This window comes from Staurois parvus, unplaced genomic scaffold (genome assembly GCF_062004578.1).
Source record: "Staurois parvus isolate SC_StPar_1 unplaced genomic scaffold, SC_StPar_1.0 ptg000355l, whole genome shotgun sequence".
Taxonomy (NCBI): domain Eukaryota; kingdom Metazoa; phylum Chordata; class Amphibia; order Anura; family Ranidae; genus Staurois; species Staurois parvus.
This window is the reverse complement of record NW_028318151.1, coordinates 903479-929351: the sequence shown is the minus strand read 5'-3', so window position 1 is coordinate 929351 and position 25873 is coordinate 903479. Positions and strand designations below refer to the sequence as shown.

The window sequence follows — 25873 nt, the reverse complement described above, 5'->3', positions numbered from 1 at the left end:
CAGCAGGAGCCATTGGCTCCTGTCAATCAACTACAGTGACAAGGAAGCAAGGGGCACGACCGAGTCCTGCTACCTGTGTAAATGGACAATGGAATGAGCCTGCACGAGTACCCCTATGGGAATCATGCTTCCTATTGGGGGCACCAGCAAGAGGGGAGGAGCCAGGAGCGCTGGCGGGGGACCCGAGAAGAGGATGATCGGGGCTGATTTGTGCAATTCTGTTGCACAGAGCAGGTAAGTATAGACATGTTTGTTATTTATTTTGTTCTTTTTAATGTTTTCCTTTACAACCACTTTAAAGCGGAGTTCCATCACGCTGTCAAAAAATAAAAGTCAGCAGCTACAAAAACTGTAGCTGCTGACTTTTAAAAAACAGCCACTTACCTGTCCCTCAGTCCCGTGGTGTGTCCCCGCAGCCCGTTTCACCATCCGTCCTGTATTCCAGGAGGCCGGCATCTTCAGTGTGGGCACCCAGCTGTGATAGCTTGCGGCTTCACACCTGGGTACCCACTGCACATGCGTGAGTATCGCTGCACTTCATGAATGGTCCCATAGTCTTCTGGGATCTGTCACGTTTCCCAAAAGACTACAGGGAGGGAGGGAGGACAACTTCCGCTTCCTAGGCGATCAGACCGGAAGTGGGAGCGGGTACCTGTCAAATTTGGGTACCCGCTCCCCCCCCCCCTGCCCCCCAAAGGTGCCAATCCTTAATGGGGAGCGGAGGAGCAGTCCTTAAAGTGGAACTTCTCCTTTTGGGTGGAGCTCCGCTTTAAGCTTTGACAGTACAACCTAGAAGCTGATTGGGTACTATGCACAACTGCCCCAGATCCTGTGTGCACTAGTTTTAGTAAATGTCCCTCACTGTGGCATGGGTGTTTTGAATTATAAATCCTTTGCCAGGGTAAATACTACACATGTATTCAGGGCTTCTGTTAGAAAACATGGGGTCCCATACAGCCAACCTAACAGGCCCCTCTCCCCACCAAGAAAACACGGTTTTCTATGTTTTGGCTACAAATGAACACAGTGAGTGTTTGGTAGCAATCGCTCATTGTGTTCATTTAGGAAAGAAAGGGACTGGTAAATGTGACATATTTACTGGACCCTTCCGCCGCTCTCTTTCCTGAAGGATCCTATTGTGTGCTTGAAGCTGCTGGTAGGAAGGAGGGGAGGATAGCTGACAGCACTACGGGGGTGGGGGCACAGAGGGGGCCTGAGAAACATGGGGAAATGTATGGTGCACATAGAGGGTGTAAGGTGCGACAGGAAAGCAGTTACTGGAACCGATCCCCTGTACGGCTCTCTCTCTGCAGCAGCTGAAAGCCAGTGGGAGGGAGAGAAGAAGAAGCCAGCTTTCAGCTGCTGCAGAGAGAGTCATACAGGGGATCAGTTCCAATAATCGCCCCCCTGCTGTGCCGATCACCCTCCCTGCCCACATCTGATTCACCCAGCTGCCTGGGCCCCCCTACTGTTCTGGGCCACGTACAGGAGGACTGGTGGTACCCCCTTATCCACAGCCCTGCATGTATTGATAGTTGTTTGCCTGGAGTTCCGCTTTATGTTGAAGTGTCTAACCATCTTCAGCATGGATAATTCACATACTGCTAAGTGTTCCATCACTGTGATGACATAGAACAGAATTTCATTATAATAAACAGATGCTTCACTAAAGGATCTATGCTACGGCTGTGAACAGACTGAACACAAATCCTAGAATGTTTCTAATTTGAGTTGTTTGTAGTGTAATGGCAGCGTGATGCAGAATGATCTGTAATTTAGATCTAGTGGTAAACTTAATGACAGACAACAGAGTCATGAAACAGTTCACTGTGTTATTTCAACTAGACAAGTGAAACAATGGTTCATGTCTATGAACTAACTGCACCATGTACACTAATACAGTGATTTCCACATTAAACAGTTAAAGTGGAACTTCACCCAGTAGGGAAAGTTATGCGTTTTTGCCTCTTCCCCTCCCCCACCCTTCTACCACTTTTGGACTCTTTTTCGGGGAGAGCAGGTACCTAGTTTGGACAGATAACTGCTGTTACTTCCACCCGGATCGCCTAGGCAGTCTGATGGAAACTCCCCCCACCCCCTTGCCTGCAGCCTTCTGGGACACATCACAGGTCCCAGAAGACTGTGGGACTATTCACAAAGCACAGCACGGCTTGCACATGCACAGTGGGAAGCCGGCTGTGAAGCCGCAAGGAGTGACAGCTGGCTTCCCTTAATAAACATGGCAGTGCCGAAGACCAACGAAGAACTGGTCCTGGTGAGTTAGGTGTCCTTTTATTAAAGGTCTGCATCTACAGTATTTGTAACTGCTGACTTTTATTTTTTTTGGGGGGGGGAGGCTGAAGTTTTTTTTTCAAGTGAAGTTTTGCTTTAATAATGCAGGGGAAAGCAACAGGTTCACTTTAACCGCTTCCCTACTGCCCTATAGTAGAACTACTGCTACAGGGCAGCAGGGCTGCACAAAACCATGTGATTTTGCATTTCCGGGCAGGCGCATGTGCGCCACCCTACCCGCGCAGCAAATGGCAGCTACAGATGCTGATTACTGGGTCCCGGTCGGAGATTCCCCGCCTGCACCCGGCGATTGCCGAGGAACAGTGACAGGGGAGAGACCTGTGTGTAAACAACACAGATCTCTCTCCTGCCAGCAGTAACATGCTGCTGTGTACTTCTTTGCACAGCAGAGAAAGACACAGTAGCATGTTTACATAGTAAAACACACACACAGCACATACAGTAAAACACAGCACACAGTTAACCCTTTGATCGCCCCCGATGTTAACCCCTTCCTGCTCAGTGCCATTAGTACTGTGTCTGTGCTTATTATTAGCACTGATCACTGTATTGGTGTCACTGGGGATGTCAGTGGCATTTAGTCAGTCCCCCCACAGTGTCAGAATGCCCGCTGCAGTCCCGATATAAGTCGCTGATCACCGCCATTACTAGTATAAAAAAAACAAGTCCAGTATATATACTATTCGTAGATGCTATAACTTTCACGTAAACCTAATACTTTACAAGTATTAGGATTTTTTTAAGCAAAACCATGTAGCAGAATACATTTTGGTATAAATTTATGATGAAATGTGATTTTTTTAAATTTTTTACTGGATATATTTTATAGCAAAAAAGTCAAAAATATTGTGTTTTTTTTTCAAAATTGTTTTTTTTTTTTGTTTATAGCACAAAATTAAAAAATGCAGAGGCGATCAAATACCAACAAAAGAAGCTCTAATTGTGGGGAAAAAAAGACATAACTTTCATATGGGTGCAGCATTGCATGACCGCGCAACTGTCAAAGTAACGCACAGCCACATTGCAAATGATGGCCTGGTCAGGAAGGGGGGTAAATCCTTTGGAGGGCAAGTGGTTAATGCTCCCCTCTCTACCAACACATACTTCTCCTTTGTTCTCCCACTACTCTGTAGAGCTCCTGGGAATGAAAGGTAAATCCTGTATAAGCTGCGGGTTGCTGGAGTCCAAGCTTACATACAGTTATAGACTTCATGAGTGAAAACACTGACTGGCCAAATCATGTCAAATGTAATTCCTTCTGCACACTGGGCTTAAAATATTGCAGCGTTTACAGGTCTTTGGCAGGTTTTTTTTTACAGCCTGTAAAAGCGCCTCTGTGTAAGCCTATGTGTCCATGCACACGTAGGCGTTTGTAGGTGTATTAGAAGAGGAACGTTGACAGACTGAAAAAATCAAAAGCACGTTCAGAAGAGCTGAAGAGCAGAAAAAACGCTGAAAGCGCCATCACGTACCCATGTCTAAACTCTAGATGTGTTTAGGTGCATTTGAATGTTAATGCTTTACAGTGGCCATAATAAATAATATTTTAACCAATTAAATCCATTAACACGCAAACGCTTGATGCGCCTAAACGTGTGCACAATCTGCAGCTTTGGGCTTTTTTTTTTAAGCAGCTTTTCTCCTGCCAGCATTTCTGGAGTTCAGAGGAGAAAAGCGAATGCCCTGTGTGAATGAGACCTAAGGCGTCAAATACTCCTCCATACCACAAACTACCATTGGTTCCTTCAGCTAGCGCTTGGCGCTGACCAGAGTGGTAGGGGAGAGAGGGAAAGGTAAATACTGTACCTACTGCTGGATTAAATGATACAAAGTTTGACCCTCTGTAGCTCCACTGGGCGGTGTTGGGTAGCATTGTCCAATACAGTCCCAGCACATAGACAGGGACATTTACCTTTTGTCTTACTGTTTCAGTTCATACCAACACACTTCCTTGGTGTTGGCTGGAAAAATTAGTAGACAGGGTATTCCAACACAGTAGAACTCATTTCAATGCACTACTGTACATAGAGTTGAATGTACTGTCATGTTTAATAAGGTTCCAAAGAAAATAACTGTACTTTACCATGCAACCGCTGGGTGAATGGGCTCCTAGAAGTTTCTGTAGCCTGGAAAAGAATGCGTGATTTGGCATTTTCCAAAACAAAATTCCACTTAAACAAAAACACAAACAGTTAACTTAACTTTTTGATGATTTACAAACTTGGTGTCTTTATAATATGCTAAATTTTAAATTAATGATATGTGTAGCTCAGTATGATGGAAAGATACATTGGAATCATATTTTCTCAAGCTTTGGCTTTACCTTGGCCACCAAGCTCAACATCAGAAATCTTGATTCTTCTTTAAATGAAACTAAACCCATCAATTTAAGGCCTGGTTTACACTAGTGTGATTTCCTATAAAACTTGTATCCCACAGAACCGCATGACAGTGGAAATCACTTTATTCTCTCTGTCTTATTCTCTGGTGCCTGTTCACATCAATGTGACATAACATGGCACATTTTTGGAAAAGGTGCCAGTTCTTTGTTGGTGTGGTTGCTGCACGATTTTGGCCCCATAGACTTCAAAGGAAACCCAGCAAAAAACGCATGCACATGTGTTTCTGGTGCTTTTTGCCAACATTTGTGTTGATTGTTGGGAGCCTGCACTATGGTTCACAGCTGACAGCAAAATGTAAGTAAAGGAGCTTGTCATAAAAATAAAAACACATATTGGGTCTCCCCACAATCCTTACCAGGCCCTTTGGGTCTGGTATGAATTTTAAAGGGGACCCCATGCCAAGAGAACAAAAAAAATAAATGGCATGAAGTCCCCCAAAATACATGCCATACTCCTATCCGAGAATGCAGCCTGGCAGGCCAGGAAGGATGGGGGGGGGGAGCTTGTACTCCCTCCTGAACCATACCATGCCATCCTCCTGAACTACATGCCATCAACATGGAGAGGACTTCCCCCAGACAAGGGCCTCTTCCTCACAACCTTCTAGGGTTCCACTGGCGAGGGACTTATTGGGATCTAGAAACCCCCTTAACTAATAAGGGGGCCCCCAGATACCACCTCCCACCAAATGAATGAGTAAGGGGGCACATGGTGATGTCACTAACCATATATGAACATGTCCATATACAGTTGTGCTCAAAAGTTTGCATATCCTGACAGAAATCATGAAATTTTGGCATTCATTTTGAAAATATGACTGATCATGCCAAAAACACTGTCTTTTATTAAAGGATAGTGTTCATATGAAGCCATTTATTTATCACATAGTTGTTTGGCTCCTTTTTAAATCATAATGACAAATAAAATCAACCAAATGGCCTTGATCAAAAGTTTATATACCCTGGAATGTTAGGCCTTGGTACAGACATGCAAGGTGATACACACAGGTTAAAATGGATTTTAAAGATTAATTTCCCAGTCATATTCTCAATATCAATGCCAAAAGTTCATGATTTCTGCCAGGGTATGCAAACTTTTGAGCACAGCCGTAGGGTCAGTTATGTCACCAGCTGACCCTGGCCCTTTGTTTACTTAAGTGGCGAGAAGAACTGGGGATGCCATTTGGTGCAAGGCAATCGATGGGATTGGTCATATGGCAGTCAACTTAGTTTTTTTTTTATGTGCGTTAAAGGCTGTTATTCATCTTGATTGTTGTAGATCTGGACGATGGGATTGATAATAGATGTACAATGTTGGACTTTTCAAAAATTTTACACAATCAAAAACTGTGTTTGTGTTTCTATTCACCACTTACTTTTTTGTGAATGAGTACTTATTGACATGCAGAGGGTTGATATTTGGGGACCCCATTATTGTTAAAGGGGACTTCAAGATTCTGATAGGCCCCCTGTCTGCAGACTCCCACAACCATTGGGCCAGGGCAGTGGGGAAGATGACCTTATTCTCATCAACATGGGAAAAAGGTAGCAAAGCAACCCCTCCATATTGAGGGCATGTGGCCTAATATTGCTGTTTTGGGGGTGGGGGGGGGTGTAATGGACGTTTGCCCCCCTCTCCTGCATACTGGTATGGATTTTGGGGAGGACCTCATGACAATTTTCTTTGTTGTTTTTCAGGCGTGGGATTCCCCTCAAAATCTATACCATAGTCCGTATTTTTATGACAGGCTGATAGCAGACATAAGTCGCTGGTTGTTAGGATGCAGGCGGGTGTCGACTCCCTAACAACTAGCTTCTGTGTATTGTGTCTCCTTCCCTTACAAAAAAAATGCAGCAGCATGAAAAACATTTAAAAAATGCATCAAAATGCAATAATGTTGCACTACAAAATCACACTGAAAATTAGAGCAAGTCGCAGCTGCACTAGTGTGAATGTAGCCTCACTGATTTTCAAAACTGTTACATTCAAAGAATGCCATGAGTGTTAACTGTCAAAGTTGCTCGTTCTCTCAACCAAACTGTCAAGCCATCAAATGGCTGGTGTCATAACAGATCATGTGCAGCACAATGGCAAAGCAGATCAAACAAAGCCTAAGATGACAGCTCCCTTGGCTGTAAAGAATAGGAGGGTTTACTTCTGTGTTAGGACCCTGTTCAGACATCCTATTGCAGAAACATGCTTTTTCGCTTTTGATTTTCAAAGTGCGATTTGCACTCATTTCCATGAATTGTGCATAGGGCAGCCCATTCATTTCAATGTCTAGATTAGTTTCTGAACAATGAGGACATTCAATGACGTCACTGCCGGTTGGGGAAAATAGCAGTTTCCCAGCCAATCTATTGGCTGTTTAAAGCTGAAATCAACTAATTTTTCATCCCTCTGGTCACTCCTTGGTAAAAGGAAGCTGCAACGAGTAAAAAGATGCAAACAAAATTTGAGTTACATATTTCGACCCCTTTAAAAGTTATAATTATGGTCACTGTATGTAAACTATGCAGCAAGGCTCATGTTCAGTATGTGTTTATGTGGAGTCTTGATAAAGTGTAGTTTTGTTTTGATTGAGTTGTATGTGTGCGATCATTTTCATAAAGGTAACATTTTATATGTGGTGACAGTTTTTGTGTGGTCTAGTCACTAAGTGAGTTCACAGCAGAAGGCAACACTGCTAGCGTGAGAGTGTGAGATCCCTTATGTCTTAGCTGTGTGTGAATCTTCATACCTCATTATTACCAGATGGTGGATTCTGTAGTATCCTTATATTCTCACAGGTGACTATTTGTAGCATGCCATAAATATTGTACAGTAGAATTATGACACTCATAATGAATGGAAGAGTATTATGTTTTTATAGTTATGTTGTAATGGAGAACACATTTTTTTTTCAGCCGGTTGCTTGATGCTGGAAAAATGGTGCAGTTATCACATTGCTTCGGCCTGTTTCCATTTATTCTCTGCCGATGGTTTGGAATGTCATTGTCACTGAATCTTGAGGATCCCAATGTGTGCAGTCACTGGGAAAGGTAAGTGTTTGTCTACACCAGGGTTTCTCAACCAGGGTTCCTCCAGGGGTTCCTTGAGCAATGATCAGTTTCTGTGTTTCGGGATAAGTTCTCACTAACAGCATTGATCTTTTTAGCTATCTATAAGGGGGAAATTCTTTCCAATAAATACAAGTGGAAGTAGCATTCTTCCCACTGACCATCACACTAATGTATCATGAGTTGTAGATATATTCATTTTCAGCAGGGGTTCCCTGAGACTGGAAAGTTATTTTCAGGGTTCCTCTGTGTTGACAGGGTTCAGAAATGTTGGTCTACAGAATAAAATGCTGCAAAGAGGAGGTGGAATTTAAAAATTGACCCATTTATTACTGGTACTTATATAACACTGTCAATTTACCCAGCGCTTTACATATATAATGTACATTCACATCAGTCCCTAACCATCAAGGAGTGTACAATCTAAGGTCCCTAACTCACATTCATACTTACACATACTAGGGCCAGTTTAGACAGAATCCAGTTAACCTACCAGCATGTCTTTGGAGTGTGGGAAGAAAGTGGAGTACCCGGGGGAAACTTATGCTGGCACAGTGAGAACATGAAAATTCCAGGAAGGTGGTGCCATGGTTGGGATTCAGACCAACAACCCTAATACTGCCAGGCAGTAGTGATAACCAATTAGCCAATGTGCTGCCTGTATATAATGTCCTGAACGCATCTTCCCAATATAATACCAAATATGTGCAGGTCTTTGAATAGTTCACCCTGGAAACTATATATATTGTATATGACAGATGGACACACAAATATATAAAACTACAAAGTATTTATTTCATCAGCTGTATAAAATGGAGGTAAAAAACATCTCAAATGTGATAAAATGCACAAAAAATTGCAAATATAGTGCCCTTATACAATATTGTTATGTCAAGGCATTTCACGGAAACCACTTCATCAGGACATACTACTACAATCCATACTGTATAAGGTTTCCTGGGTGACATATTCAAAGTCTTGTATATTTGATGTTTGTGTACACAACTATCTCCAGTATTATACAGTATACACAAACCCAGTGACAGGACCCTTATCTGATCTGGTCCAGTTGTCCAGTACTAATGGTAGTGTAGAGGATTCTGCATGTGGTTGTTATACTTTGTACACCGGAATGAATATAATGGTGCTGTCAAGTCATGACTAGTGCACCCGAGATAGGTTCATCCAGACCCCACTACACCACCATTAAACTTCCATACCAATCCCTTACACACCTCACCCCATCTTCTCTTGTACATCCGAATGTAAGTGCGCACCAACGGGCCCTCGAACCACACGTACACTGTGAAGCCGCCCGGCCCTGGCACCCCCCGCACCCTCACCCAAAACCGTGGATGGGGCCGCCGAGCCCAGAGCACTGGTCACTGCCGTAACCACCCCTGACCCTGAACCCGGAGAATAAGAAAACACCAGGCTCTGCGCGTCCCCACTATCCTGCCCTAGGCCCCCGCAAACATCCCCACCAGCAGGCGGAAACCACACAGAAGCAGGCCCAGCGCCCCCACTACCGCCCTGCGCAAAGAGCCGCAACAAGTCCCCAGCCGGACCACAAATCGCAGACACCCGCACCAATACCCAACGAGATGACGCCGCCCGCCGACACCGCAGAAGCCCGCCCCCCAACAGGTCACGGAGAGCAGAGGAAAAGAAGAGAGCATACCCAAAAACCGGTAACTCACCAGGCTGCCCAGGAGACGTCCCAGCAGCCGCGCGTCCAAAAATCCACCGGCGCCGAGCGGCCAGCTGTCGCCCCCGTATCGGGTTCTGACAGCTCGCCCTCCGATCGGTCCTCCTCCTCTCGATGACTGGATGGCCTCCCAGTCCCAGGAGCCACGGGTCCCGCAGGTCTGTGCCGCTCCTGCCTCCCAGCACCAGCCACGCTCCCTGACGACCCTGGGCACTTGCCAGCCCTCTGCCTAGCGCTGTACCTGTTTTTTTTGTTTTTTTTTTGAGCCACAGCTCCAAGCCTCTCAGGGGGCCCGCCGGCTGCAGCAGGAGACAGCCCGGCAGCCGCCGCAGGTCACCTCCCACGCCAGGCACCCTCCCTGACAGGTTCCTTGTCAGTGGAGGAGCCATTACCATCCCAATCTCTGCACCGTGGGTGGGGGGAGGGTCTTCTTCCCCGTGTGACCCCGCCCCTCGAGCTCCCCCGAGGATTCCTCCCGGCCTCCCCGCAGGCAGAGGCAGGAGAGCGCCCTGCCAGCGGGGCCGGAGGGTCCAGAGTGGGGCTCCCGTTCTGGTCCTGAGCTCTGTGGGGGGGGGGCGGGCTAAAGTGCTCCGGAGGCCTAAACCTCTGAGCACATGGGCGCTCCTGCCCCCCTGCCGCTGGTGACAAGCTCGGGTCCCGCAGTGAGGCAGAGACCCGGCTCCGCAGCCAGTACAGCCCCTGTAAGCCACAGCTGGGCCAAAAGTCCCTCCCTGACAGCTGCCACTGTCCCTAAACCGAGGCCCTCAGGGAAGGTCACCCTGGTGGAGGGCGAGAGGGAAGCTCTCTCTCCCACGTCCAGCTCCCACTGACGCCCCTCCCCAGGACACCCCACCCTAAAGTGCAGAAGACCCCACCTACACTTTCCTCTACCAACCAGATCCCCCAGCTATCCTTTACCAACCCTAATACTAACATTAACCTTTACACGTCTTGCTTCCCACTCTGGGCCTAGTCATGCCTTCCCTGCGCTAATTCTTTTCTTCTTTTATCGCTGCGGGCATTTCTTGAAATGAGTCGGTAATATTAAAATTAAATTAAATAAAATGGTGAAAGATTAGAGGCTCATTCAGCTTATTATTACTGGTTTTCCCCCCAGTGCCACTCATGTCCTGACAACACAGGAGGTTAAATCTCCCCAGTGAGATCATAGCAGGAAAAACTTGACAGGTGTATTAATTAATACACAAAAAGTGCAGCGCTAAATAAATATACAATATATCTGAAAATAATAATAATAAACAGTGTAGTGACACACTCAATCCCCTTAGAAATGCTCAGATAAAGGGGATAACACACAAAAATTGTGCAACACGTGACTTCCCACTAAGGGAATATAGCAAGTGCAAGTGATAAATGCTCCAATCGTGATTCAAAAAAATTTTCCCAGTGACTCTCAACACTTAATATAAACTTAAAAATACAGTCCACACACAGTGCATATATATACACTATATACAATCTGATGAGAGTGCTTCCATACGATGATCATGCAAGTGACTGTGTAAGATTTGTGTTCAATCCTCCAGTGGCCTAAGTGGCCCCTCACCTCATATACTCGACCCTACAGGGTCAGCTCGCTCAAAAGATCACAGCAATCCTGATAAGGGCAGATTCATCACAGGCTCCCCTCAAGGTAAAAAACGCTCCTTATTCCAAGCCTCCATGCAGTATAGTAATATTCTCCCCGGATCATAGATAGACACAAAAAGCTAACATAGTGTAATCCGTTTTATTTAATCAAATATAATTAAGGTTGCCCACTCACATGTAACTCCTTCTTGTGTACAGCTTCGTATCACCTCATGTCAGAGGTGTGACAGGTGTATTGATTCTTCCCAAAAAAAGTCTCAAGAACAAAATGTGTTTTTGCTCTGTTTCTTTCATGAGTTTGTTTTTGCTGTGTGCTGAATATGTTCCAGTGTGCATGCAAGTGCACTGGTTTAAACATCGAGACAGGAGGTTGGCAGGTCCAGAGCATGCTAGGCCCACCGATGTGCCCAGTAGGAAGCCAACATGGAAATAGCATTGGATTCTGTGGTAAAGGATTGCTAAACTTAGATACGTTTGTGGAAGCGTACAATTAGAGAAATGCCTCCTGGTAAGGTTTTTTCACCCCATAAAAGGGTCATATTTTTCTGGAAAAAGCAGAAGCAAACCTCATCCTGTCAATTTCACTAAAAGAATCATTTAGATTTTTTTAAGCAAAATGACTTATTTTGGTGTCTTTTTATCATGCAGCGGTAAATGACTGCTGCTCAGTTCTTTGGCAGGAGACAGTTCTCCTCTGAATGCCTGTTTATGAAGCGGTGTGGATTGCTTCTCCTAATGAGGAGAGAAACGATCTACAAACGCTTAGAACTCTAGAAAACGGCTGCTGTTACTGTAATCTCGCGAGATTACAGTAAGATCAAACAGTTTACTAAAGAGCGGTGACTTTGTTTGCGGTTCCCCTGATTCTCCACCTCTGGACTGGAGAATCTGGAGGGAGAATTTTCACACAGATCGCCAGTGAAGGGCTGACATCGCTCCTTCATACACTGGCCGTTTCTGACAGATTCTCTGTGTGCTGAGATGATCAGCGGAGAACATGTTCTCCGCTGATCATCTCTGTTTCCTAAACCACTAATGATCGGAGATCAGCAACAATCCTCAGGATCGCTGCTGATTTCAGTTTCATAAAAGGACACCTTAATGCCAATCATTTCAGAGGAAAAGAATCTAATGACAAATTGAAAGTGAAAGTAAAATTTGGCCCGACATGCGCTGCTTTCAAACGGAAACATAAACAAGCATAAAGCATTTCATTAAATGCAAATAATATTCTTCTTTGAAATATTCTTTGATTATTATTATTTTAATTATTAAAAGGAGAACTTGATCCAAGAAGCCTGTGTTGGATGGTGTGCTCCAAATCGGACATATACATCAGCTGTATATACCACTATATATTAGCATACTAGTTTGGTGGGAAAGAGGACGATTCACAGGACAATCCTTACTACCTGGGCCAAACTGGTACTTAAAGTGTTACTAAACCCACAACAGTAAAATCAGTCTGTATATACTGTAAAAGCGTGCTGTTATACTCACTGTGGAACCTAAGGGGTTAATCCTCTGCATTGTGTAAAAACGCTATTTGATCCTGACTTCTCTGATCCCCCCCTTCTTTTACTGTCCCCAGTCCATCTGCTGATAGAACAGAGCACATGCTCAGTTTATTGTGTATTACTAGAGAGTTTTTTTTTTCTTGGGAGGGTGCATGTGATCAGCACAGGGCCAATCAGCACTGTCCAGACAGAGGGTCAAGGGTTATGCAGTCTTATAGGACAGTCAGAGCAGAATGAAAACTCCTACGAGCTTTAACCAGTGCTCTGCTGGACACTAATAGAAGTCACAAGACTACTGTATACTACTAATGAGAAAAGATATTTAGCAGTTTATATTTACTAAAATAAATGCATCTCCGTGTTCTGTGTACTATGGGAGACCAGATATAGTGATTGCAGGGTCCTCAATTTAGTAACAGTTTAAAGTGGTTGTAAGCCCTTACATGTACCCAGTGAAGTGGCTGGCCTCAGGTGATACATTGAGATGAAACAAATCTTCCTACATAAGTTTATCTGTAGTATTTTCTTATCTACAGCCATTCAAAGTGCAGAATTTATACAGTTTGAGCTTTCAGAAACCAGGGGGCAGAGAGCTGAAATCACACACTCCACAGCTCAGTGAGGAGAACTCTGAGAGCTGATTGGAGGGAAGGAACACACCTCCATTTACACAGCACACAAGAACAGAGCTGAGACTGTCAATCACAGGCTGTGTGCTGGAGCTCCTTTCCCTGCCACCTTTTTGTCTCTTGGTTTCAGGAAAACTCGCCACAAGTGACTCATGCTGATAGCAGAGGAACAAGGCAGCAGACATAAATGACACTTAGTGCTCTTAACTGAGACAAGTACACACTACAGAGGGTTATGCTTTGTTCATATTTCATGTTAGAGGTTTACAATCACTTTAACTAGTTCTGCACTGCCCTATAGCAAAAATACTGCTACGGGGCGGCACAAGTGCGTAAAATTAGGTATATATATGTGATTTTGAAGTTCCAGGTAGGGGCGCATGCGTGCGCCCTACCCGTGCCACCATTTGCGTCCTCGGCTGTCAATCACCGTTTCCCAGATCTTTCCCCTGTCAGCTCCTGCATAGCAGAGCCATACAAACGCACTATGGCGCAAGATTCACCACATTTAAAAACACATTTACGGCCTGCCTTTGCTCACATACTTGTCTGATCCATCCACATTAATCTCTTCTTACCATATATGCCTGATCTGCCATGTACCCCCTGTGGCATGCGACACCCCAAACTACTATGGCGCAACATTTTGTGGACTGATGAAAGTAAGATTGTTCTTTTTGGGTCTAGTGGCCGGAGACAGTTTGTCAGACGACCCCCAAACACTGAATTCAAGCCACAGTACACTGTGAAGACAGTGAAACATGGTTGCGCAAGCATCATGATATAGGGATGTTTCTCATACTATGGTGTTGGGCCTATTTATTTATCGCATACCAGGGATCATGGATCAGTTTGAATTCATCAGAATACTTGAAGAGGTCATGCTGCCTTATGTTGAAGAGGAAATGCCCTTGAAATGGGTGTTCCAACAAGACAATGACCCCAAACACACCAGTAAACGTGCAACATCTTGGTTCCAGACCAACAAGATTGACGTTATGGAGTGGCCAGCCCAATCCCCGGATCTTAATCCAATAGAAAACGTGTGGGGTGAGATCAAAAATGCAGTTTCTGGGGCAAAACCAAGAAATAGAGAAGAACTGTGGAATGTAGCCTAATCATCCTGGGCTGGAATACCTGTTCACAGGTGCCAGAAGTTGGTTGACTCCATGCAACACAGATGTACAGCAGTTCTCAGAAACAGTGCTTATACAACTAAATATTAATTAAGTGATTCAAAGGAAAGCAAAATCTTCAAACATTTTTCAGTTTATATAGTGAATGTTTGAGTTTGTAAAGAAGAATACAAACACTGCTATTTTTTTGAACAGTCTAATATTCACTTTTCTTCAATTTTTTTAGAGGAACAACACAAATTTGATATATTTTTCTTCATGTTTTGATTTGGAATAGAATGTGTAGTGTTCCCAATGCATTTGTGTGTATGGAAATAAAAGCTATTAGAAGGATTTTGAGCTTTATTCACTTTTTTCAACACACTGCTATTATTTTGAACACAACTGTATGTGTGTGTGGGTGTAGTAACTTTTTTAGTTAGCTCTTACATAGCATATTTCTCACACATCACTAAATACTGTTGCATTTTCATCATAGAGGTAAAAATAATTGTAATTTATTATCTTACGTCCCATCTGTTCTGCTATTTCTCAAGGGGTGATGTGTGTGAAAATGTCTGTAAACATAAGCATGTGTGAGAAGAGTCACCGAAGAGGCACCAGTTGTCCTCCTTCCACTCTAGGGTCTCACCTATTCATCTGGCTGATCATTCTGCTTATATGATCACTTCATATAAGAAATTCTAAACCTTATTTGTTAGTGGTTGTCATTTAGTACTTACAGTCACTTTCAATTTAGTACCATATATGATCTGTGTAGGTAGGAATATGATAACATTCTTTTGCATTGTTTTTGCCCTCATTTTGATTCCTTCATATCAATAAAGGACATTTAAAACAACCTAGGAAAGAATTTTCACAAATAATAAATGCACTTCTGAGCTGTCATTCATTTTCTCATGTACAGTATATTTTTACATGTTTTGTAAATAATTTTTTATACTTTAAATTTAAGATTTTGTTTTCTTTGGTTATGATTATTATGTGTAATTATGGGTATAGTGTAAAATGACATAACTATTCAATTGTTTTCCTTCTCCCTTGCTTAAAAAGCATCTACACCTATGGGCTTTGTATAGCCCAAACTTTTGTTTTAAGTACTGTAGATAGAGTAGATAAAATCCCTGTCACTTTATTTTTTCAACAAAAACATTAATATAATGCATTTGCCACTTCCCCACTTTCACAACCATCAACTATAGTGAGTTTGTCTCCCCTACAAAAATAACCTAACTCCAAAAACAAAAAAGAATACGGAGGATAAATATGCACTCTATTAACTATACAAAAATAATTGTATTCCTAAATATGTAGTACTCTTTGCCCATATGTTTTCCTACCCTCTCCAAAACATGCAATTAAATCAGACAATACTTCATATTTATTAATATAATAATCGTTTTAATTGCATGTTTTGGGGCAGGTAGGGAAAAACCATATGGGCAAATAGTACTACATATTTTTGAATAAAACATTTTTGCATAGATAATAGAGTGCCTATTTATCCCCTGTATTCTTTTCTTGTTTTTCACTTTATTTTTGCTGTTTGTGTCCCATAGAGGAGATTTCTCTTCACTTCCTGGCCCAGAGACCCAAAAGGAAGGGACAGGAAAGCTGTGAGAATTCTACCCTAGACAGCTGTCATCAAAACAAGTGTCTCCAAAGGAAGATTTACCCTCAACTCTTTTTGAGGAACAGCTGTAACATTTTGGATTTCCCACCACTTTCTGGTCAATATGGTCAGAGGGTTAGTCTACCAAGGAAAGAAACAGGCAGCAATAGAAACCTGACAGGGGTTCTGTTTTGTCTGTACACACACATTAATAATAAGTTAAAATGACAGCAGACTGTCAGTGGGGTACTCTCTGGGAGCCTGGCCCTGGGAGCCCCAAAGACTAATAACAAATATAGCTAGAAAGTTGACACTTTGGTTCACTTCCTGGCACCTTGTGAGCCACACTATTGGTCAGCGTGACAACTCATCACATTCGTTGGCCAGCAAACCGGCTTTTGACTTAGGAAGGCTAAATCATGGAAATCCTAGCTAAAGTTGGAAACACCCCAGGTTTTGGGGACTTCTAGAATATGTTTAGCACCGCTGGATGCTGCAATAACAGTCTACTACCTGTGTACCCTAATGAAAGAAAGTTCAATGTCAATTTATAGTAAATAGTTGTTGCAGTAACACCAATAAATCTCCTCCTTCTGCATACTTCTCTGTTCCTCTCTAACTGATAAACACAATTTTAAATACCCCTAACTGTGCTATCGTCCCCGATCAGTGCCTGTATTTTAAATAGAAGGATTAAGAGCCAAGGAACCTTCCAAACTTTTTTTCTAGTTACTTACTTTTATGAAAAAGTGATAATATTGTCTCTTTAAAATATCAGCTGACATGGTAATATTACTATTGTGTGTCTTTTCAGCTACTCTGTTACTGTTCAGGAATCCTACGCACATCCATTTGACCAAGTCTACTATACCAGCTGCACAGATATACTAAACTGGTTCAAATGCACAAGGCACAGGTATGTATTGTCTGTTTCCAGCAGTCACCAATAATTCAGATTAAAAATTTATAAACACTATATTGCTGTGACAATCTTAAATAATAATTCCAGGCATGGTATATTTTCCAGCTTGGACCAATGTAATTGTGTATATAACATACCTGCCTGATGACCCTGGAATCTAGAAATCGCTGAAATAGACACCATTATACTGCAGTTCTGCTGCATTGTGAACACAGGTTGGCAGCTCGGCATTGGTACGCTTCGAAAAACACTTTGCATTTTCTGAATGAATGCAAAGCATTTTTTGATTGTCATTAACAACTCTCTTCAGAGTAAAAGAATCCTGGAAGTGAGAATTTGGCCCCCATAGAGCACTTATCTCAGTATCATGGAGTCTGTCTGGGATTACATGAAGAGACAAAAGGATGTGAGGCAGCCTACATCCACAGAAGATATGTGTTGAAGGTCCTAGATATTTTAGGAACAGATATTTGCAACTTTAAAGTGGTTCTAAAGGCTTGAATGTTTTTTTTTCTTAAATAACAAACATGTCTATACTTACCTGCTGTGTGCAGTGGTTTTGCACAGAGCAGCCCAGATCCTCCTTTTCTTGCCCCCCCCCACGGCGCTTCTGGCCCCTCCCTCCTGTGAGGTGCCCCCACAGCAAGCAGCTTGCTATGGGGGCACCCGCTGCTCCGTATATCCATTCACACATAGAGCCACGGCTCAGCCCCGCCCCCTCTCTTTTCTCATTGGCTCAGTGGGAGCCAATGGCTCCTGATTCTGTCTCAGCCAATGAGGAGAAGGAGTCCCAGGGATTACATGAAGAGACAGAAGGATGTGAAGCAGCCTACATCCACAGAAGATATGTGATTGGTTTTCCAAGATATTTGGAACAACCTCCTGTCGAGTTCCTTTTCAAAAACTGTGTGCACAAGTACTGTGTGTACCTAGAAGAACTGATGCTGGTCTGAAGCCAAAGAGTAGACACAGAAGATCTGGATTTGATTTAGATTCTTCTTCTGATTGCTCACTTTTCATTTCGTAAATTGATAAAAATAAACAATTACAATATATTTTTGAAAGCATTCTTACTTTACAGCATTTCCTCCCACCTGCCTATAGCGTTTTCACAATACTGTATGTTAAATGTGTAAAATATTAATGAACTAAACACACATAACAAAAAAGTTTAAATATTAATGGTTAATAAAATAGAAGCGAACAGAAAAAAAAATCATCAGGAAAATAATAATTGAATGGATAAGAAGAATAAGGAGTTAATTTAGGACTGATTAGAGTAAACTAAGGGTTATTAAGGGGCTAAAGAGAGAAACATTTTATTTGAAAATAAAAAATGAATGCCCCAAGGGTGAAATGGGTAAACTCCCTAATCAGCTGACATGGCTGTACTGAGCAAGATTTTTCTTAGTGCTTCTGGGTAGGACTATAGGATCTTGCCACATAACTGTACTGGGCATCCACCCTCTCTGAGAAGTACAGAGGGTAGGTCTTGGAACTATGGTCTGTGGCCTGCATTTTACATATTTACCTTTAGGACCATTATAAAATGAAGGGTAAAGGAGCCATAGGGATTTATGGAGTAGGATTATGAGATCTACATATTAAAAACAATAATAAAAAACAGGGTCAACGGTAGGATATGCCCTCTGAGTCAGTGTCATTTTTTTTATTATTACTGAATTGTATCTGTAAAATGCTTTGCATACATGCATACTCATACAGCTAGGTATTTAGTGCAAGCGTATTGTTATTTTTGTGGTCTATTTTTATTATTTGCTTGTTTTTTTTTCTATGACAGAATAAGCTATAGAACTGCATATAGGCGTGGAGAAAAAACTATGTACAGACGCAAGTCTCAGTGCTGTCCAGGATTTTATGAGAGCAAGGATGTGTGTGTCCGTAAGTATATTTATTTGGTTCAGATGCTTTGAGCAGTGGGGCTCACTGTCTTGTCAATGTTACACAAAAATGTGATAGAAAATAAGTAACTGAAAAATGGAAATGGAGCACGTAGCTGTGTTGAACGTCTTAGATATTCTAGGGACAGATATTTGCAACTTTAAAGTGGTTCTAAAGGCTTAAATGTTTTTTTTCTTAAATAAACATGTCAATACTTACCTGCTGTGTGCAGTGCTTTTGCACAGAGCAGCCCAGATCCTCCTCTTCTCGGGCCCTCCGCCAACGCTTCTGGCCCCTCCCTCTTGTTGCAGCTTGCTATGGGTGCACCCGCTGCTCCATGTATTCATTCACACATGGAGCCATGGCTTGGCCCTTCTTTCATCCCATTGGCACACTGGCTGTTGTTGACAGCAGTGGGAGCCAATGACTAATGAGGAGAAGGAGTCCCAGGATAGCCAAGACTCCAGTGCACATCGCTAGATTGAGAGGGAGCTTTGGTAAGTATTGGGGGGACTGTGGGGGATGCTGCACTGTCACGTACCTGATGGTGGAACCTGAGATATAGAGGAGGGCCTCCTTTACGGCTCTGGCTCAGTGGCCCTGGTAAAGTGACAGGGTGTGCCACAGCACAGAGGTGCACAAGATCCTGATGGGAATTCCATGGACTGATGTGCGTCAGGAAATGCAGGAGCTGCTGGAGGATGGCACACTGGCAGAGGTGCAGGGTAGTCAGACAGCCGACGCTCAGGCAGATGTGCAGGTGCAGGATACTGGCAGGGTAGATGGTAGGAAGCAGGATCAGCGTAGGCAAGGTTAGGTGGTCTGGTTCAGCAACAAGCGGGCAAGATCAAACAGAATTGGCAGGCAGAAGAATAGTCGGTGGGCAGGCAGAGGTCAAGGCAGGCAGCGTTCTAGCAAAGTCAATTGACAGGTTGGATCAGCAAGGCAAAACAGATAGCATGTAACAAGGTAAAGACCAAACGGCATTGAGGCAGAGTTCCATCTCAGTTTAAATAACCCGCCTGGCGCCAAAGTGCCACCGCTCACCCGTGAACAGAGCCGGCAGCAGCCCCACGTCTGCGCTCATCCATGGGCCAACTCTGACATGCACAGAGAAGGTATTTTACCTTCATGCATAGAATGCATGAAGGTAACAAAAACCTTGAGCCTTTAGAACCACTTTAAATTTGCATTGATTTCCTAAAGGAACTATTATATTTTATGGTCAAACTTCAGTCCATCAAGTACTGTAAATAGGAGAAGGACAGGGGTCCTGGTGTAGAAGGGGGCAGTGTGAGGTGTGGCCCCCCTGCAAGTTACCACATGTCAAATAGGGATTTCTGTAGCCATGTAATGTTATCTTTACTAAGTGAGGCCTTCATACTGTGTTCAGAAATCTCACTGTGTCTGCAAACAATTAGGGTTTTTCCTTAGGCTGGCTCATAGGGAAGAGTGGCTACTTTGATTCACATGCCAACCATTTGTCTGCGGCTTGTTGGCATTGTGGGGCCTACACATAGGGGATGCAACCTGAGGGCTGTTATAAGGGCAATAAATATGTCATGTGCATAAACTATCACTTCTGAAATGCTGGGATAGGAGAAATAGCGTTCAATGATGGAAAAGCTTTAAAGGCTTAGCAAATTAGAGAAAACTACTTCCAATTACATGTTTCGGGGTCCTACCCCTTCATCAAAATCCTTCATCAGGGCCTCAAGAAATGAATGTGGAGGTATGTTTCTCCCAGCTGCCAGCTGAGTCCCCATTCAGTACTTACCATTCTAGACAGGTGTTGACATTTTCAACCCTAGTTCTCTTAGTGTCCTTTAAGCCCTCATGCACACTTGACGTTTTGATAATGCTGGTAATGTTAGCTGTGTAAACTCATGTTAAAAACGTGAGTTTTTCAACTTTTTTTAGCGTTTTTGCATTAATGTTTTCCTGCATTTTTCTGCGTTTGTGTTTTTTAGTGTTTTTACCCCTCAAAAAATTTTTTTTTGGTCAAAAAAAGTCCACAAATTCCGGTTTGCAGCGCTTTACCGCATTTTGCCGTATTTTTCAGCATTAGAGTGTTTTTACAGCTAAAAAACTCCTCTCGAAACCCACTAGTTCTGGGGGTTTTTTCCAGCCAAAAAACGTTGATTACAGTCTATGTGTGCATGGACACATAGGATAACATGCTGGGGGGTTTACTAGCTGTAAAAAAAAATGTCAAAAGCCAAAAACAGCAGCTGTAAAAACGTCAAGTGTGCATGAGGGCTAAAGCCTATCTGGCAATGGAAGCTATCTTGCCTTTTGCTGGATTTTACGGGAGTGATAGCTTGTGCATCTAGGGTGATAATGGTGAACCTTTTAGAGACTGAGACTGCTCAAGCTGCAACCCAAAATCCACTTATGTATCACAAACTGCCAATACTGCAATTAACCATGAATACTGAGGTTTTAGTTTAGAAAAAACAACCCATACATTAACATCTTTTGCCTTAAAAGAAAAACAAAATAACAGAGCTTCCACTGACCACCAGCACAAGGGAGCAAATTTCCACTGACCACCAGCACAAGGGGGCAAAGTTCCACTGACCACCAGCACAAGGGGGCAAAGTTCCACTGACCACCAGTACAAGGGGGCAATATTCCACTGACCACCAGAACAAGGGGGCAAAGTTCCACTGACCACCAGCACAAGGGGGCAAAGTTCCACTGACCACCAGCACAAGGGGGCAATGTTCCACTGACCACCAGCATAAGGGGGCAATGTTCCACTGACCACCAGAACAAGGGGGCAAAGTTCCACTGACCACCAGCACAAGCTAAAATCTTGTGGTAATAAAAAAGGAATATGCAGATAAATATAGAGAATTATATATATACCTCACAATATACCAATAAATGAAATAAATTAATTATACCAGCTGCAAAATCCCCTCTATATCCATAAGGTGCATAAATAATAAAAACAAACAGATTGCGCTAGTAAAAAGAAAAGTGTCCAAAAAATATATATGGTAAATATATATAAATCATATAAAGTCCCAAAATACTTTGAAATAGTCTTACTGATAAAAAAAAGTGTTCAAACGAAATCCACCAAGTGCCATTCCACCACCAAATAAAATGAATGAACTTACCAGAGCAATATGCTGATAATATTATAAATCAGCATAAGCGCTTTCTGCACTTACACTTACAAAAAACGGTGTCCTATCCAACACCAGCACAATCAGCATAGTCAGATGCAATCAAACGAGCCCAGCCTCGTTGCACATGCGCCGTACCGACCACTGGGAACGTGCTGATGTCACACCAATCAAGCCCTGCCCAACGCATAGGGCGGGGCTTGATTGGTGTGACGTCAGCATGTTCCCAGTGTCGGCTAGGACACCGTTTTTTGTAAGTGTAATGTGCTTTTAATAAACAAGAGATTTTAGAGGTACTGCACCATGAGCTTTTGTTCTTTTATATTCCGAGTGGCTGTCCTAACATCTAATGAAAGTGGTGGTTTCTAAATGAAGTGGATCTATAGAGTTACCTATTCTACTGCAGAGTAATGCTCCCTGGATAGTGGATATCGATTTTCAAGTCAAGCATTGTCTCATCAGTCTGCAGATCATTGCTCCCAGAGCAGAAAGCGTTTATGCTGATTTATAATATTATCAGCATATTGCTCTGGTGAGTTCATTCATTTTATTTGGTGGTGGATTGGCACTTGGCGGATATCGTTTGAACACTTTTTTATCAGTAACACTATTTAAGAGTATTTTGGGACTTTATATGATTTATATATTTATCATATATATTTTTTGGACAGTTTTCTTTTTACTAGCGCAATCTGTTTGTTTTTATAATAAAAAGGAATGTATTAAAACTCACAGCCAGTCCAATATATATATTCTTGGCAACGTGCTGACTGACCATGCAAAAGTTTGGAGTCATGGCTAATGAGTCGCGGCTGGTGACATCATCGCCTGTCACTCCTTTCCGAGCATGGTCCCCCGTGTGCGCTGTTATTCAATGCTTGGCTGCAGGGGCGACTTGGCTTGCATGCCGACAAAGAAAGCTCTACGTGCCTGCTGAGGTACGCGTGTCATAGGTTTGCCACCAATGATCTATACTATGACCAGATGGGAGTTAATCTACCTGATTATATGCTCTGATTAAGTCATTAATTTGTAAAGGCAATATTTGTAACTTATAAAAGGGTGTTTTTTTTGCACTATGCAGTGCACTCTGATTTGCTTCACTCATGCCATCAGTCTATGTCTGCCTAACCTGCATTTGTAAGTTTTAATGAATGTCCAGCTACCCAATAATAATCCTATTTGTGGGTAGAAAGAGTAGCATTGCATGATTTCATGATATGGTCTTCTGTTGTGTGGTTTAATTAATTGTTTTTCTTTTTTTGGCAAATGTGGTTATTAAGGAATGCAGTATCTAATATTTAAACAGTCAATCACCCCACTTCCCATTCTGTGGTAATACTTCTTTTCATAGACAAATGGCATCTGATTTCATCGAATTCCATAATCATTAGCAACGGGTACCATTATGTTTATATCAGTGAGCAAGCTTGTCTGTTGTTGGCTCCACATCTGGTTATGTCAGGCTGTTATCATTTGAATACAATAATTAATGTAATGTGTCTGGATGCCTACCTACTTTATGACACCTGGAACACAATACAAATAATGTCCTTGTATTTTGTGAGCACAGTCATTTAGGATAAGAACAACATTCCCTGTTTTATTAAAAAGGAAATTGTTTGTACTATGGCGACTATTCCTAAAAAGGATCAATATATTTGGCAAAACAGATTCTTTCCAGCCAGCAATCTTTTTATCTCTTTAATATATATTGAAAGATAATAATTTGCTCTGTATGTGTAGATAGAAGTTTATGTGTTTCATGTTTAATTGATGGGATTGGCAGAGGCATTTGTAAAAATACTTTGCAAGTTCTGAGTGGTGGCAGATAACAAGTGATACGGCTGTGTGCTCAGATGCACAAGTTTTCTTAAAGCTTATTTATTAATATAGAACAAAGCAGAGCAGCCAACCACATTTCAGTTTATTGTGGACAAATAAGTAAAATATGAAATCTTATCTGCCAAACACATTTACTATCAATGCATTGTAAAGCATACATTATTTTTTTCTAAATACCTCTTCTTCTGGCACTCTAGTCTTCTTCTCCTCTTGGTGGCCCACCACAGGGAGCCACTCATGGGTGCTCATCTAGCTCCCAAGCTGGCCTGTGTGCATCTATAAACACACACAGCGTGGCTCAGCCCTGCCCCCTGCTTCCACCTCACAGGATTTGATTGACAGCAGCAGAAGCGAATGGCTCTGGTTGCTGCTCTCGGCCAAGCTTATGAGAGCGGGAAGAAGGGGGAGAACAGATGCAGACGGGCACAGCGCTAGATCAATACAGGGCTCAGGAAAATATTAAGGAAGAGGGGGCGCACAGAAGGTAGTTGAATGTTTTTTTACCTTAATTCAGAAAATACATTAAGGTAAAAATCTTTTATCTTTAGAATCACTTAGGAAGTTAACCCATTTATGTACTATTTTTTAATGGCTGCAACTGACGACATTTATTTGTATTTATTAGAGGTATTTATAATTAGTCCTGGCAGTTTACATACTGTTGTACTTTCATGGTCCCTGCATCAAAGAGCTTACAATCTAAGGTCCTTATCTTAAATGCATACATACGCATACTAAGGCCAATTTAAACAGGAGCCAATAAACCTATCAGCATGTCTTTGGAGGAAACTGGAGTACCTGGAGGAAAGCCACACAGGCACTGGGAGAACATGTAAACTTCATGCAGGTCCTGGTTGGGATTTGAACTGAGGGACTCAGTGCTGCAAGGCAGAAATGCTAACCACTGTTATTTTTATTAGACTTACTACATACAAGCCAGAGTTAGTAGATGTAATGGGCATATCTGGGACTGAATTAGCTCATTATAATCATTTCTCTACAGGGATATTTTGCTATAGCTTGTAGTTAACAAAGACATCAAGATTTCCTTTTCTGCATGATTGTCAGAGTGATTGGCATGGACAGATGTGCAGGCAAGGCTATTCATGAGTGTTCTGCTCAGACATTAAATTAGATTTGTGAGCAGAACGTACAGTATGTCAGTAGGTGTAAAGTATGTTTCACCCTAAACTAAATAGGATCACAAATTGAGCTCCCTACTATTGTGCTCTTAAAGGCCAGCATGTCTGATTATTCTTATTCAAAGCAGCTGGTGGGTAAATGCACAGTTCCAATAAATATTACATTTAATAAAATATGCATCTGTGAGACCCCATCTGGAGTCCACAAGCAGGTCATGCACCACTAGCATAAAGTACAGCAACCCCTAAAACCTTGTTAAATCTTTAGTAATTAGTAATGTTTTTATACTTTATGTATTATTAATAAATATTATCACTGCTATAGCTGGCTCACCCTAATACTAGGCATCAAGGGACAAATCACCTTAATAAAAGAGGACAAAAAAAACTTGGCTGTTTTCTTAAGTGCATTGGTTATTTCACATAAGAAGAATAACTCATTAATAAATAAATCACATATTGCAGATATTCAGCTGTGTTGTTAAAATTGAGGCTAACTGAGACTGAGCAGTATAGAGGAACTCCATCAGAAGAGCTTAACCCAGCCACAGATATGAGATGAATGGCTGTGTATGTGGCACCAGCAGACACCCTCAGCTGACCATTTTTTAGGGGAAAAATCTGAAAACCTTGTCTGTCAATGTTATTTTCTGTAAAAAAAAAAAAAAGCCAGTCAGGTGCCTCCTCCAGGCTTTACAAGCCAGACTTGTAGTTACCAAAGACATCAAGATTTCCTTTCTGCATGATTGTCAGAGAGTGATTGGCATGGATGCATATTTTATTAAATATAATATTTATTGGAATTGTGCATTTACCCACTAGCTGCTTTGAATAAGAATTGTAGTTCCAGCTCTAATATATAACATATATACATTTGGGTGGCCTAAATGGGCATATTTATGGATGAAGCATCAGAAAAAGGCTTCTTCCACTCTATA

At 42.3% G+C, this 25873-nt stretch overlaps 1 protein-coding gene across 2 annotated transcripts in view; it reads left to right on the top strand.

Moving 5' to 3' along the window:
- Positions 1–25873, top strand: part of MEGF10 (multiple EGF like domains 10) — a 200294-nt gene that overhangs the window by 52733 nt on the left and 121688 nt on the right. For both annotated transcript variants that reach the window (XM_089684764.1, XM_089684765.1), the window contains exons 2-4: positions 7622–7756; positions 16802–16903; positions 18711–18811. In XM_089684764.1, coding sequence (XP_089540890.1) covers positions 7644–7756; positions 16802–16903; positions 18711–18811 — 316 coding nt within the window. In that variant the 5' untranslated portion in view covers positions 7622–7643. The remainder of the gene's footprint in view (positions 1–7621; positions 7757–16801; positions 16904–18710; positions 18812–25873) is intronic.